The sequence below is a fragment of the Lytechinus pictus genome, chromosome 2 (assembly GCF_037042905.1).
Source record: "Lytechinus pictus isolate F3 Inbred chromosome 2, Lp3.0, whole genome shotgun sequence".
Taxonomy (NCBI): Eukaryota; Metazoa; Echinodermata; class Echinoidea; order Temnopleuroida; family Toxopneustidae; genus Lytechinus; species Lytechinus pictus.
Genome location: NC_087246.1, coordinates 15,955,265 through 15,968,585, shown reverse-complemented (window position 1 = coordinate 15,968,585; position 13,321 = coordinate 15,955,265). Strand labels below are relative to the sequence as shown.

The 13,321-nt window shown below is 35.3% G+C and overlaps 1 protein-coding gene across 1 annotated transcript; it reads right to left on the bottom strand.

Annotated features, from left to right (window-relative positions):
- Nucleotides 1-5,225: 5,225 nt before the first annotated feature.
- LOC129254714 (uncharacterized) lies at nt 5,226-7,870 on the bottom strand. The gene has a single exon (XM_054893225.2). It carries the CDS (start codon nt 7,491-7,493, stop codon nt 6,708-6,710), a length of 786 nt encoding a protein of 261 aa, XP_054749200.2. The 5' UTR covers nt 7,494-7,870; the 3' UTR covers nt 5,226-6,707.
- Nucleotides 7,871-13,321: the final 5,451 nt, after the last annotated feature.

Sequence of the window (13,321 nt, the reverse complement as noted above, 5' to 3'; positions counted from 1 at the left end):
CCCCCGCGTGTCAAAATTTAGAATCAGCCTATACTGCTGTGAAGATTGTGTTTAATGACAGACAATAATGTGACAGTACCTATATAGTTTGCTAATTCAAATCTTGTAGGCATACTGCTCTATAGTCCCTCTGTCCTCCGTTTGACGAAACAAACAAGTGGTCTGAACTTTAAGCCTACGGAGAGCTGAATAATAGAACTGTGAAATTACGTTATATATGTATGTCCACGCAACTAGTGCTAGGCTTGACTCTAGACGTACTTGTTGGTTGAAGAGACAACAATGGTTTGTGCCTGTAGACCAGTCATGCATGTTGTTCTTAGATTATACATAATTTAGAGTCTGTACTTTCAGACTAAGACAGATTGAATCTTTACGAATTCGATAAAAGAAATGGTTTCTGTTGTTATCCACATGGGGAGTGAGCTTTGATCAGGTGTTATACAAGTAACACAGATCCTCCGCCAAGCAACAGGCATATTGGATATGGACGAAAATGAGAGAAATTAAAATTAAATAGATTACTTATATACAACCAGTCTTCCTCTTATATATAAGAGGAAGACTGGTTGTATATAGGTAATCTATTTAATTTTGGTATGCCATGACTTCGCCAAAGAGATTTTGTACGTGACATTATCGTCTACACGTGGAATGGCATCGAAGAAAACAAAAACAAACATCACACCTAGTGTTCAAAAGAAGAAAAAAAAGCAAATTTAACGACTCGCTGCACTCGGTTCGCTCCTTTTTAAATCTATTTTAAAAATAATATGAACAATATAACATTGGAAATCATCAGGGTCACGGCCAAACATTTCACACTTGACATAAAATATTTCATGCTCAAGCAAACAGAAATCATAATAATAACTTCAGATGCTATATAAAGAATAAAAATATAGCCCTTGTAACTGATCATAAATTACACAGACTATTCCCATTACGATTATACATCTATTACGGAATAACAAGGAGATAAAAAAACATAATTCAATTTACTTTATGATAACCAAATTATTACGAGAAATTGTTCTTGACCTTCAAACGCAACTCAAAGTCTAAGACTCGTTCTGTCAAAAAGATAAAGATTAGAACTACGGTGTATCAATGGGCCGATTAGGCCATTCATCGCAATAAAATAACATTAAATATCATGAACCATACATACTTGTGCTGTATAGATACGACTATCACGATATCTAAATAATTTTTTAAAAGAAAAAGGATATTTATATGCAGCATTCTTAACTATACTTACACTATCAGAAAGCATCTGATCGCATTATAACATAGACACGACAGAAATGACTGTAGAACAGATAGGCCTATAAACTTCTTCGACTGTGGTATGAAAGCTTCAATCTAATCCCAAAACATAATGATGAAGAGCTCTGACTTCAACATTCACAGATTATTAAAAAATGACATTTTAATCCAACAAAGTGCACATAGCAGCAATCAATAAACATAACAACCATACAGCATTTTTGCCTATACACATTTTTTAAAAGGCAGGTTTGTCAACTTTGTCTTCACATGTTATCATATCGAGGGATTCCTGTTTTAAGGGGGATCTTTACAAGAGAAAGAAGGTAAACATGATTTGAGTATTTTGATTATACACCTATTGTATCACCCATTATTAGCTTTCAACTCCAAAACTGACATAAAATTGAGGCAGTCCATCATCTTGCAAGAGACTGGGTAAATTCGGGCATTTTTGTGTGACAGGCGGCTTGCCAAAGCAACTTCGTTTCGGAAAACCATTCATCGTCAAAATGTTAAAACGCTTGATCTTCAAAGATATTATTTCAAATTTTCAATGAGCCCATCAATACACCCTTAAACAACGATGAAGTGCACAATTCACGCCGACATTCATTCCCTACATTCATTTCAAATATTGTTATGTAGATCTATAGAGGAATATAGCTCGTTGACAAGAAACCATTCTGACGAAAAAGACCACAGATGGTCGAATATGACCTCCCACGTTGCCCGATTCTTTAATAGGCCACGCCCATCTCTTAGAGAACAATATTCAGCTGTCATGCAATAAATCGAATTAATATTTTGATACAGGGATGACGGTCAAACATGGCTTTATAAGGTCAAAAGAATAAACAATCACACAAAAATGAAGATTATGCTAACATGATTTGATGGAAAATACATTATGCCATTTTGTACTATCATGATAAGAATGTATTCACAACACAATTCTAACCTTCGTACGATAAGCTGTATAGGCCTATACAAATCGCGTGTATAGTACATCCATGATTTGACCAAGGATGTCCAAGGCTATCATGAAGTTCTGACCGTTGGTCCATTACCTAAATAAATACAGAAGCGTCTCTTCCTATCATTAATTATATTTGTACTTCGATAAAAGGAGGCAATGACCATCGAAAACTACTTACGAAACGTCTATCATTATGATTTTGATAATAAAAGACAAATGTTTTGTAGATACATTCAAATCAATAAGGCCTTTTCGTATTTTTCGTCTATTATCAAAATTGTATTGATTCACTTCAAGCAAACGATAAATACGTCCACCGTTTTTGTTATGCTATCTCTCTGCACAATCAAATTCAATTCTATCCATTAAATTCGTCATGTTCGTTGTGTTGGTTTCAATGAAGTTTGTAACAGGGGGTCTAAATTATGAATAAAAAGAGAAAATATGAGCGGGGCAAACGTGATGTTTTAAAAAGTAGAAAAATAAAAAAAGTGAAGTGTGATCGACAGTTATCCTTTCCTTCATGTAATTTCTGATTGGTGACGCCCCCCTCCCCCTGTCAACTCCATACCCAAGATGACGACCTTGCTGGGGAGTAGGCTTATGTCATGAAACAAAACTCACTGAATATTGTTATAAGCCACTGACAATCTTCGCAATCTGATTGGCTATCAGTCAATGCAAATCACTATATTTTGCATGGTCTGGTAAGTCTGATTATTTCATGTCAGACCTAATAACAAAATATTCCACAAAACCCTCAGACAAAATACGATAAAACCACTAATGATGACATACACCGCTGTTTTGACAGTGAGCTGTTGACTGCGGTCGCACTGCCTGATGACGTATAAAGTGAAACCATAACATCTTCGATAACTGTATTCGTTAGCATCTGAACATCACTATCACTATTAAATTGGCAACATCCACGAAAATCATCTCCCCGTGAAAATAACATTGAAAAAGTCAAGATTTGAGCTTGTATTGTTCCATACAAAATGGGATGATAATGTTGTTACTGCCGATATGAATGGGGGTGGTGGTGCATGAGGATGATGATGAAGTGATTCGTAAAATACTGTAAATAAAAATAGCAAGTATCGATACACTATACGAGGTACTTTTAAAAGCATCCATAAAAATCGAAATGAGCTTATTCATATGAGTCAGACCTTTATGAGAGAAAAAAGTTTTCAAAAACTTAAAAGTTAAAGCACCTAGTTTGTCACAATATACGTAGATCACTCGGAACAAATGAACTATCCTTACTTTTATATTAAAGAAAACGTATAGGTGATAGAAAGCAGTGTAAAAAAAGATTAGAATAATTCTGACATATCAATCATCTCTTAAATATTGGTATGTGTATCACTGATTGTGAGTGTGCATGAGTGAGAGGAGATTAATCCCAAAACACGTTACTCATTGGACGTCATCTTCCTTAATATGACAGAAAGAATTTGCCTTTACAGTCAGACCGCAGGTCCCTATGCTAATGAGCAAAAAAGGCCAGATTCATCCAAATCATCTCGTGGCTGAATCCTCCTCCTTGCAAAATCTCGTGATTCGTGAGATTTTCTTTCTCTAAGAATTTACCTGTTTTAACCTCAAGTTAAATGAAATATTATTACACCATCAGATAGAGTAAAAGTTACTCTTTCATATTAGTCATTTATTTTGTATACAATATTTTGTTAAATAAGTCAATTTCTGGCCTGAAAATGTGCCTTAAAACTGAATTTTCTTCCTCTGTTTTCTTTTGCAAATTGTGCAAAACTTTTTATTTTGAGCCTCAATGATATCTATATCATCATAAAGCTGAACTTCTGTACTTTTTCACAATGCCAATCTTGATATGCGGCACCTTTTAATCGGGTCAAGATCACACTTTTCCCACCAAGGTACAAGACGAGATTTCTGAAATTTTGCACTTGCAAGAAATCCAGAGTTCTGATTGGCTGGATAAGGTTCACAGAACAACAGGCGCGGGGTATTTGAGGAGATTACCACATGGGAAGTGTGACCTTCCCACGAACCCAGGCACTGGAACCGTTGGAATTTGCCATTGTGTGGTCTCTTTGACCAATCAGAGAGCAATATTCTTGTTTTCAAGCTGCTTTATGTACCTGGCAAATGAAAAGTGTGATCTTGACCCGATTAAACCTATTCTTATTTTGAAATCTATATCATTTTAAAGCATACATATGCAGCTTTATCATGATATAAAAATCATTTGGGCTTAAACAAAAGTAAAGTGTGAAAATAGCAGCTTTTGTCAGGTGAAAATATTTATTTTGTAGCATATTTTAGATTAAAATTTTAACCTATATTACAAAATCTTTGAATAAATCCAAACACATGACCTAAAAGAATGATTCTTCTTCTTTACAATGGTACCAAATTCATGAAATTCGATGCACAATTAGAGCAGCAATGACCGAATGAAAAGAGGTGTTTTGGTCCGCATCAAGCTCATTAAATATGCAAAACATCTCAAGTCATGAATATCACTTGGATGAAAGAAGCCACTTTCTTGGGACCTGCAGTCTGACTGTTTAGGACTTTAAACGTTGACAAAGTGTCATCGAGAGAAGTTATAAGTCATCCAAGACAGGGGACAGATGTCGAAATGGTTCATATTTGTTTTTCATCTGCATTCTGAAAAAAAGATCGGATGAGTGATATTTTCCTAATTTCCTTCATGACTTAAATTGTAGATCATGGTATAAATGAAACTACAGATAATAAATAAAGACAAATGAGTGAATGAATAAAATAAATAATCAAATAAAAAAGGCACAGAGTATCATTAAATAATAACTGAAAGTAAGCCTGTATGGTATTGGTTATTGGTTTCACTTCGTTCATTTCATATTATTTATTTCCATATCCAACAAACAAATATAATTCAAGTAACATAGTATGCATTGTAAAATAATATTGATTTTGATTAAATTCGTGATGGTATACCAATAATATGACCAAACACGATAAGTAATGATGTGACGATTAAATTCATACTGGTTAGTATGAGTTTGAGTATGATCATTATCGTAATGACCATTATCGCAAGAGAAAGAGGATGATATATAAGGATTAGGATAAAGATGATAATGATGGTGATATCAACAATAACGTTATGATATGACAATACAATTGATGGTGATTATCATTATGATTAGTATGAGGATGATAATTGTATCAGTTGTATAATGATTGTGAAGAATATTGGGAGGATACACTAAAAAAAAATGGGTAAAAGTGCTCCATGGGGGTAATTATGTGTCCAACCTACATTGGGCATTTCTTTTGGGCATTTTTATGTATCAAATGTGATGAAAATTTTGCCCATTCTAAAGTAATTGCTGCTTATTTTTAACCTTACTGGACAAAATGCTTCCCGCATTTGGTAAAATACTGCCCAAAATTGGTTGGACACATCACCCTCGTGGTGGTAAAAATTTTACCCAATATTTTTTACAGTGTAGGGGATAGGGTGAATTGAAAACGAATCGTGTTGTCGGTCATGATTTAGGGTGGAGATTGTCAGTTATTTTTCTTCGCTTTCTCACTGTAATGCATTCTATAAGACACATTATTTGTTCAAGTTTTCATCATTGAACAATATGGTCCTGATGTGACCGAATGACTTTTGTATAAAGATGTAAGCTTCATTTAGATCTCAATCCGACCATCCAAACCAATATGCAATCATGCACCCCGATTAATCTCTTGTGAATACAATAATCTTCGTAACCATTCAACCGATTCAAAACGATTAAAACTGAACTTGGATCTATGGCTGCATATGGGAATAGTACCTTTTTCCACTTTTCATTTCATATGAATTAATCAATATAACCTTTAGAATTTAGACAGTACCGTCGATCACTGGGAAATTTGAATAAATAAAACCAAATGCAGATTGCATCCAAAAGCCATTGTCACTTTGTTGTGTGAAGTGTCTTCCACATAACTCTATATGATATACAAGAGCAAAAAGGAAAAATTTGAGTTTGTGTCTGCAATATAAATTCACTGATTAGTACAGTGTACAATGTGCATCTATATTATCCAGTCAGTCGGTGGAAAGTAAATAAAAACATCAACTATATGTCACACATCATTGTCTGGCAGGTATATCAACAAAGATGATATGGTGACATGAAAATTATGAACGGATATAAAATACTAATTTCAAATCAAATGAGGAAATAGGTAAAATTTTAAAAATACTCATTTCCTTTAAGCTGATAATCGTTACATAATGGCTGAAAATCCATTACACCCAGATCAGGAAAATGACTTAAAATGAATGAAATACGTGATCATGGTGATCTTTATCTTTGAGACACTTAACTCTGTCATGTCTGTGGTTGAAGTGCCTGGCGAAAAATAGGGGCCAATACGATATTTGGGAAGAAAGATGAAATGAGAAGATACTATCTCGGGAACATTAAAGGCCTATTACTCCTACCTCGATATTGTAATTATCATCTCGTCGTAATTCCTTGAGTTTTTGCAGTTTATCCGGCGAGGCAGAAATGTGGAGAGAAGGGACGTGTTCAGTACTCCAGGTCGACCTGAAACTCTCCGGGACAGGCATGGCGAAGAAGCTGATGAAACGTTCGCTAGTGCGGTTACAATCTTTCTTACAACATACACCACTGCTCGAAGAGTTACTGGTAAATTCCTGTGTTAGAATCAATGATGTTGATGCTGGTGACGACAGTGTTGTGTGGTCTGTAGCAAATATTCCACCTTCGTCAGTTTTGTCTACAGGAAAACTGGTCTCAAATATACGTCCGTTTCGCCCTAGCGAAAAGTGAGCGACTGATATAAAAGATATTTCATTCGCGTGATGAGTATCGCGATTCCTTCGACGAAGCTGTCGTCTGCTTACTACTTCCCCATTGACGTTACACAGTTCTTTCTTTGTATGAGGGAGCGCAGACAATGCATTCACAGGACTGTGAGAATTTGTGACTCCCAGTAGCAGCTGCTCTACTATGTTTACCCAACGGAGGCGAGAGCTGCAGAAACTGTACGTTGGGGAAGACGGAGAACGCACTACGGGATGATGTTGATGTTGCTTTGAAAAGAAACCGTTACCCCTAGCGACCGACGGAGATCGTACGCGCGGAAGAGACCATTCCTCATCCTCCATTAAACAGGATTTCCATTCGACAAGCACGTCTTTACCATCGCCGCTTCTCATTTCACGATAATTACGTTCCTCCATAATTACGTTGTGGTGTATTTCGGCAGGATATCCATTATATCTTCAATATCATTGGTAATATATCCTTTCCTCCATGCAAAAATACATGCAATCGACGGAATACGTGTGATCATAAGTACATACCACAGAAAAATGGCCGAATTACACAGCCGGACTATATCTGAAACCCATGCAGAACTCGCTGTCATCAATATCTTGTGTAGAAAAGGAACTGAGATATTTCCGCCTGCAACCCGCTTGTCATTCTGTGGGGATTTTTTTCTGCAGAGCTGAGAATTGATTAAAGGTCAATACCTGTCGAAAGTTAGAGCTTTCTACGTTTCCCTCACGTTACTATAATGCACTGTGAAAACAGGTCAAAGGTTTGTCCATTAAGATGAAACTGGAAGACAAAGATAACTCACTAAACCCATGTAAAACGCAAGAGTGAATATGTCAAATGGGCACTATTTATTTCAAAAGAAATAATTCAATGAAGTGAACTTGAAAGAAACTTGCCTTTGCCTAGTTCTATGACCCCATTCAATCAGACTTTAATCGAATAAGCCAACATGTATAGGCACAATAAATCCTATTGTGTTTCAGGGTGGGGTCAACATAATTATACAAGGGATTGGGATGTTGTTGTTGTTTTTTGGGGGGCGGGGGGCTTCCGCAATTAATTTTAACAAGTGGAGTGCCTCTGGCCGTCTCACCTGCATCACGCGATTCAATATAGCAGCAGTGCTGATTTTGAAAACTACTATAACTCGCACAAGATGTTCAGTGATACTTGGTTACTCTTATTTCCACGTTTTATGAACTAGACCAATACACTTATAGAGATATGATGGCAATTCAACAAATACCCCCAACGTGGCCAAAGTTCTTTGACCTTACATGACCTTTGACCTTGATCATGTGACCTGAAACTCGCACAGGATGTTCAGTGATACTTGATTACTATTATGTCCAAGTTTTATGAACTAGACCAACACACTTTCAAATTTATGGCTGTAATTCAACAAATACCCCAATTTGGCCAAAGTTCATTGACCCTAAATGACCTTTGACCTTGATCATGTGACCTGAAACTTGCACAGGATGTTCAGTAATACTTGATTACTATTATGTCCAAGTTTCATGAATCAGATCCATAAACTTTCAAAGTTATGATGGTAATTCAACAGATACCCCCAATTCGGCCAAAGTTCATTGACCCTAAATGACCTTTGACCTTGGTCATGTGACGTGAAACTCATGCAGGATGTTCAGTGATACTTGATTAACCTTATGTATAAGTTTCATGAACTAGGTCCATATATTTTCTAAGTTATGATGACATTTCAAAAACTTAACCTTAGGTTAAGATTTTGATGTTGATTCCCCCAACATGGTCTAAGTTCATTGACCCTAAATGACCTTTGACCTTGGTCATGTGACATGAAACTCAGGCAGGATGTTCAGTAATACTTGATTAACCTTATGGCCAAGTTTCATGAACTAGGTCCATATACTTTCTAAGTTATGCTGTCATTTCAAAAACTTAACCTCAGGTTAAGATTTGGTGTTGACGCCGCCGCCGCCGTCGCCGCCGCCGTCGCCGCCGCCGCCGCCGTCGCCGTCGCCGCCGCCGTCGGAAAAGCGGCGCCTATAGTCTCACTCTGCTATGCAGGTGAGACAAAAACACGTAAAATCCTATTGTGTTTCAGGGTGGGGTCAACTTATACCATGGATCTAGTAGGATCCATGCTATACATTTTTCGGGTCGAAGAGGGGGGGGGGGGGGCTTCCACAATTAATTTTGAGACGTTTCAACGGGATTAATTTGTCATGCAATTACAGGTTAAGATGACTTTGGTTTTTGTTATATGTTATAGGCATTTTCGGAAAAGACATTGCATAAAATTTTTAAATAAAACAAATTTCTATGTTACTTTCTGACAACCAGAAATGGGGAATTAGCAACAAGTGGTGACTGTGGGGGCAATGCAGTATCTGTTCAGGACAAGGGATCACGTATAAATCTACCATCTACCATCTTAATCCGCCTCTAATTTGAGAACTGTTTTTTTTTTTCGATCTAAAGATTACATTTAAGAATAGTTTGTGTTACTAATGTAAAAATAGTCATGTCTTTCCACGCACGGGGTCCATAACAAGTACAAGTCAAGTCGACAACGACACAAGAGAGTTCCAGTCGAAGTTTTATATATTACCATGGCAACTAAACTCGTCAGATTAATTAGTTCATGTAACCGGTTGTTAATGATGATGACTGTTTATTTGGTTTCACAATTTTAGTAACAACTTTGGGGACTAAGTAAGATTATGTTTTCGGGCGACACGATCATTGGGGGTGTTATCATTTCCTTGTAATTTGGTCAGAAATTGAGATTTATCCATGATTAGTCGATTCCCGTTAAGTGTCTAGACTTTAAGGTGAAACATTGTTCAACAAAATAAAGCGCTTAAATTACAATCCACATGACAATGATAACAGCCTACATGTACACCAGTTTAAGTTTTCAAAGAACATAAAAAGAGAACATTTTTATCATAAAACGCCCACATTAATTACGTAATTCAGTCTATTGTAAACATCCCAACTTTTGTATAAAGAGTAAATCAAATATCTAAGTATGCAACAACCGCAACAATAACAACAACAGCAAAGTACTGAACTATATTGTTCGAGAAGAAACTCGAATAAAATAACTTAAATAGTTGAAACGAGAAACACTCTATATGATGGTTGTTCATAGTATTCCATTATCGTGATCAAAATGATTAGTTGAGAGTTACAAAGTAAAAAGTTTAAACTTTTAAACAATAATTGTTTAAACTGTTTTGAACATTTTGACAGGCTTAAACAACATGCTTAAAATTTTAAACAGCGTTTTAATGCAGTGATCTATACAGGGAATTACATCCATGATCTACATGTATCCAATAATCATTACAAAATCGAAAAAGCGTCAATAATTAAAAAGAGTCAACAAGTCTTTTCAGAGAAAAGTAAAAAATGTGCAAACTAATTCAAGTTTTGAATAATTGTCAGATTAATTCGGTAGCAACAAACTGAGAAAATACAGAAAGTTATTTTAAACAAGATCCAATAAATGAGATGAACTTATCCCCGCTTTATATAGCTGGCAGTATCAAGGCGTTTTTACACATTTCGAGGTATAGCAAAATATCAACGCCTTGCCAAATGACGTTGATTTTTCACTTTCATTTGCTATAACATTTGTGAATATTACATATTCTAACAATATCTACTAACAAAATATGCTTCTTTGTACTGCCCATATATGGAAATTATTTATCTGAACAAAGACTTTAACCATGTAATGTTAACGTATTTCGTCAGTGGCGTATACAGATGGGGGTAGGGGCAGGGGGTTAGGGCGCTTGCCCCCCAAAACATTTCACGACCAAGAAAAATAACAGAAAAGGGGAAGAAAGGGAAGAGAGAAAGATGAAATATGATATTTTTCTGAATATTGTGTCAAAATCTATCACAAAATAATAAAAATTTCTAATTTTTTTGTTCGCTCATTTCTTTTTCTCGCAACATTTTAATAAAGTTTATCTGATATGCCATATCTAGTCCCCTAAAAAATGTTGGCTTAATACGCCACTGTATTTCGTACACATTAATTTATACCATTAATCGCTGGCTTCCTTTGTCGGGGATAGTTTCATAATGGACAATGACAACAATAACAACAACAAAAACAACACTCAAGAAACTAGCATCAGATTCTTATTAACAATAAGGGTTAACGACATTCATACTGACATTCGTAAACACTTCCCAAAGTAATTAATTATAAGTTTCCTTCCGTAGTCATGTTTGCGGAAATGTCAGATTGCCAGCCCACTGCGAACAAAATGATATATTGAACAAAGGTGATTAAGTTAACCTATATTCTTAATACAATACGAATAAACAACATAAAAAATAAAGACTGAATGTAGGTAAAGTTTACAAGAACTCTGATAAATTGACCCAGAACATCAACATTTGAATTATTCATAAAAATTATGAATTTACTTATAGAAACACACATAATAGGCGTATAATTAAAAAACAAGAAAAGTATGAAGAGTTGTTTCTTTATTTTAGATATTTGTTTAATTGAATATGCACCACGGTACGGTCAGTGAGTATACGCCCCCATGTGACTTTTAAGAAGTTAAATTAAAAAAAAAAGGAGAGGGAAAAAATATCACGTAAACTTTAGGCCATCTTACCGCCTATTGATACCCTCGTATCAAACTATGTAGTAGGAATCACAATTTTACATCTTCGTGACACACAATTGAAGTGAAGTGTGAATACACGAAAACTTAATGAGTGTATGGTACTTGAAATGACAACTACTTGAAACAAAAATCATAATTATTTTACAGATGATTTTAGCAGGACACGTACCTCTTGGATATAAACACAAGTCACTCTCAAGATATTTATGATTGCCACTCTCAATCATTGATGTCATAAAAACCGTTTTCCAAATAGCCCTGACTCCCCTCGACAAGTTTGTGTGTCAGTGTGATAATTTATAGCGTATTTCTTTCAAATCTTCAAAAATACTAATTCAGTTGTTAGGCCTTTTTTTATTATACGGACATTTCGCAAATTCATGTTTTATAAGCACCGAACCTAGCTCTTTCCTTTCTAAATCATTGCAATTCCCCCTTAACGTATTAATATTATGTTCGTTACAAAACCCTTTAAAATTTGAAGAATAAGTATTATATTTCTTATTATGTCCATGATAACCGTTAACCGATGTACACATCAAGCATGTATAAACGAGACGATAGAATTTGATTTAACTTTAGTTTTTTCCCTAACAACTTTTATGGCACTTGGGAATTAAGAAGAAAGTTCCCAAGATTCTGCACGAATGTTGCTTTCATGTTATTTTTAAGATCCCCATGACCGACTTTTTGTCACGTAACGAAACTAAACACTGGATTCTATGGGGGATGCCCTAAAATATGAAATAATGAGCTTGCAACATCATAATGAAAACTACCATGGTAACAAAAAATAGCAGTCATATTTTAATTCCCCTACATCGTTGTAAAGGTTCAATGTTCTTTTAACAAGTGAAATAAAATAGTAATTCTCCAGTTAATGTTTCATGAAATTGGCGTATATTAGGAGATAATCACAAATAGAGTTAGAGGAAATTGTATCTATCTCTCATGACTGCTCATATTGGTATCATCGTTTTCAGTTGGCCTTTTTTATTCCTCTTTGTACGACTAAAATCAAATCCGTATGATATTTGATGAAATTAAACATTAATGTAATCATAAAAATCCATTGAATAAAAATATAGTTCTTATAATTTGCCTTATATCTCCTAGATTTGCAATCCTTCTGCTGTTTCGACTTTCGAGTAATATCAATGTATGTCTTTTCTCTTGTTTGATCTCTTCACCAAGAAAAATATATATTATATTCCTTTTCTTTCGATAAACAACCCCCACTCATTTGATTATCACGCCATGGATGCGTCAAACATGCATGTTAAAGCAATGATTTTCTTGAGTGAAATATTATAGGGCCTATTTATCAAAATTATGTTGGAACAGACACATTCCTTCACAAAATATTCCAATGGCATAAGTTCAATAGCATGCCGGTATATTTATCAGCACAGACAGCTTTATTTTCGGACGGAATATTGAATAGGCCGACAAAATATGCCGACAATATTTCCAGCAATGTTCCTCTCTCCACCCGAACCACTTCCCATTGGACCAATAATACGAGACCCAGTGCACGTTTTAATGTTAGATCGAAACTGTGATTTGTTACATTTATT

Coding starts and splice junctions, on each gene's coding strand:
- LOC129254714 (XM_054893225.2), bottom strand. CDS start 7,493: ATGGAGGAACGTAATTATCGTGAAATGAGAAGCGGCGATGGTAAAGAC.